General features: G+C 46.5%; 1 protein-coding gene across 1 annotated transcript; it reads left to right on the forward strand.

Annotated features, from left to right (window-relative positions):
- Positions 1-510: 510 nt before the first annotated feature.
- On the forward strand, positions 511-2,804 carry LOC111560580 (protein PBMUCL2-like). Its single transcript, XM_045058646.1, is given in 5 exon segments — positions 511-621; positions 624-711; positions 1,962-2,104; positions 2,175-2,329; positions 2,331-2,804. Coding segments are annotated over 5 exon segments (951 nt in total). The 3' UTR covers positions 2,785-2,804.
- The last annotated feature ends 505 nt before the right edge of the window (positions 2,805-3,309 follow it).

The following is a 3,309-nucleotide window of genomic DNA, read 5'->3' on the forward strand; positions in this document are numbered from 1 at the left end:
AGGACCAAGGTGCTCTACACCCTCTGACGTCTAGTTCTTCTCGTACCATGCACTATCCCCCCAAGAGAGGCCTAGCTTATACCTTCCTTGTCCACCTCGACCTTACCACTCCCACCTGTGGAAGGGAAATCCTCGCCTCTCTCTGAGGGCTGAGACATTGTGTGGAGAACAGCTTTCATCCAGGGCTCTACATCAGAAAGTGATGCCACCCATGCTGATAAGCTTGATATCATTACTGTTGAACTCTGGGCTCTGGGCCAGAGCCAAGAGCCCCTTTTGCACCAGCGACATCTCTCTTCTTCCCTGCCACTTCAGAATATCAGAGCTTGACAGAGAGTAATGGAGCAGGCTGCTCCTCCCTGCAAGAAGACAGAGGAGTACTGGATTCCCTTGGCAGCAGCACATTTAAATTCCACAGCCACTGTGGGCTTAAGGAGAAGGAAAGAGAGAGAGAGAGTAGAAGGAAGGAGGGAGGAAAAAATGCTTCCAGCCCTTGTGGTTTCTCTCGAGATGAAAAGAAGAAACTGCTCTGCCACATCCCTTCTCCTGCTACTCCTGCTTCTACTTGGGGGTTCAGAATTGGGTGAGTGAATTAACTTTGAAGAAGATGCAAAGGCTCCTCAGGGCCTGCAGAAACAGGGGTTGGGATCCGTGGAGAAAAAAGATCCTGGGACTCAGGCAGGGCCAGTCGTGAGCAAAGCTATGGAATAAGTAAATGAACCTTGGGAAGTTCTGGACCCTGCTATCTGCCCCCAACCTCCTGTCACAGGTAAGCAGGGCTCCCAGGGACTTGTTAATTCTCTTTCTCACATCCTCTTTCAAGGAAATGGTCTACTTTTGATTACTTACACTTTATTTAAGTTTCTCTATTTCAATTCTCCTTAGAAATAAAGGATTTGAGCCTTATTAGAGGAATTTGGGGAATCACCAGCAGATAGGGAGGAATTCTTTTGGACAGAAAGACCCAAAACTCCAACAGTAATGCCATGTAGGCTGCATTTATTCATAAGAATAAATACTCCCAGTTCTGATTCCCTGCAGGTGGGGGCAGTGGGAGGTGCAGATGCTTCATGTCTTCCTTCTACTTATACCCAGCTCAGTGCAGCTGTCAACCTCAATCAGCTCACACATCCCTCATGATTCATGCAACCCAAGCAACCTTGAATCTTACCTGCCTCCAATCTTTCCACTTCAGCATCAGAACAGAACCAGGAACTGATTTAGAAATCACACACCAAGCCATGACCTGAATTTAATCTCTAGTATGAATCACAGGTCCGGCCTCATTTGTTTATCAGAGCCCCAGACAGAACTGAATGAGAGGCAACACATACAAACACAGAGTAAGAATACCTAATTTGCTGAACTACTATCCCCGGGGGCAGGAGTGCAAGGGAAGAGTGACCTTAAGGAAGAATCGGGTTTACTATTCCACAGAAAGAGACCAGAACTGCAAAAAGTAAAATCAAAGGCTGGTGAGCAGACCTTGTAAGGTTATGACTTAGCTCTGGATACTCCATATTATAAAACAAGAGGAAGCCTTGTGGAATATGTTTTATCAGAATTAAATCCAGGGCGCCTGGGTGGCGCAGTCGGTTGGGCGTCCGACTTCAGCCAGGTCACGATCTCGTGGTCGTGAGTTCGAGCCCCGCGTCGGGTTTTGGGCTGATTGCTCAGAGCCTGGAGCCTGTTTCCGATTCTGTGTCTCCCTCTCTCGCTGCCCCTCCCCCGTTCATGCTCTGTCTCTCTCTGTCCCAAAAATAAATAAACGTTGAAAAAAAAATTAAAAAAAAAAAAGAATTAAATCCAAAATACCAAATGATCCTTAACACGAATAAGTCCAACCACATTATATGGGGAGACCAGTTATATAAATGGGAGGATAACTATTAAAAACATTAAGCTGAGCAGATGATGACAGGCCATCAAAGATCCACTTAAAAGAGATTCGTTTTTAGTAGGAACAAGCCAAAATGTTTCTACTAAGGACCCAGTGGGTAGCCCTGATGACTCACAGACAAAAGAAAAATATACCAGTGATAACCTGAGGACCATTGAGGACTACACTACTGAACACGTGGTGACCCCTGAGGACTACACCTCTGTAGATGCAAGGGCCACCCAGGACTCTACCACTATAGATCTGGGGATCACCAAGGACCCTACCACTGTAGACCCAGGGAACACCTAGGACTCTACCATTAGACCTGGGGACCACTGAGGACTATACCATTGTAGATCCGAAGACCACCAAGGGCTATACCACTGTAGATCTGAGGGCCACCCAGGACTCGACCAGTGTAGATTCAGAGACCACCGAGGACTCTACCATTAGACCTAGGGACCACTGATTACTATACCACTGTAGATCCAGGGACCACTGAGAACTATGGCACTGTAGATCCAGAGACCACAGAGAACTACACCACTACAGGTCCAGGGACCACTGACTGCAGACCAAGGACCACCAAGGACTATAGCACTGTAGATCTGGGGACCACAGATGACTATTTCACTGAAGACCTGAGGGTCACCAAGTGCTATTTCACTACAGACCTGGGGTCCACCAAGGAGTACTTCACTGCAGACCCAGGGACCACAGAGGAGTATATCACTGATGACCTGGCGACCAGTGAGGATCATGTCATTGAGGGCCCGGGCATCACCGAAGACTACACCACTAAACACCTGGATATACTTGAGGACTACATTTCTTCAGGCCTGGGAGCAGCAAGCTCTACACCACTAAACATCCAGACACTCGTCCTGAGGGAACAGATTTAGTAACCTCAGTGAACCCCACTAGATTGCTGACACCTATCAGAATCATCCTTATTTCCCTGGCTGCCACCACAGTGGCAGTTGCATTCTTTGTTGGACTCAACTTCTTTGTGGTGACTATCCACCCAGGAATGTGAAAGACATGGGAATGAGAGTATTGAGGAGGAGGATGTGGGCATGAGTTGAGGGATGATAAATTGTCAGAGGTGAGGAAACCTACATAGAGCTTTGGAAAGACACAGAGAGAGACAGAGATGGAGAGAAAGGAGAGGAGCAGGTAACATAAAAAATAAGGACAGAACTAAGGGAGAGAGGAAGTTGTTAGAGACAGAGGGAGAAGGAGAGAAAGAGAGAAGGAGAAAAGAGTATGGAGGAAAATAAAGCAGACAGAAGGAAGAACATAAAAATACAAATACAGTAAGGTATGGTGAGAGCTAGAGCAAGGTATAAACCATTAAGTAAAGATAGATGTAAAAATTTGGAAATTTTCATAAAAAGACAAGAAATTGGTGGTAAGAGGAGAGAAGG

The sequence above is a fragment of the Felis catus genome, chromosome B2 (assembly GCF_018350175.1).
Source record: "Felis catus isolate Fca126 chromosome B2, F.catus_Fca126_mat1.0, whole genome shotgun sequence".
Taxonomy (NCBI): domain Eukaryota; kingdom Metazoa; phylum Chordata; class Mammalia; order Carnivora; family Felidae; genus Felis; species Felis catus.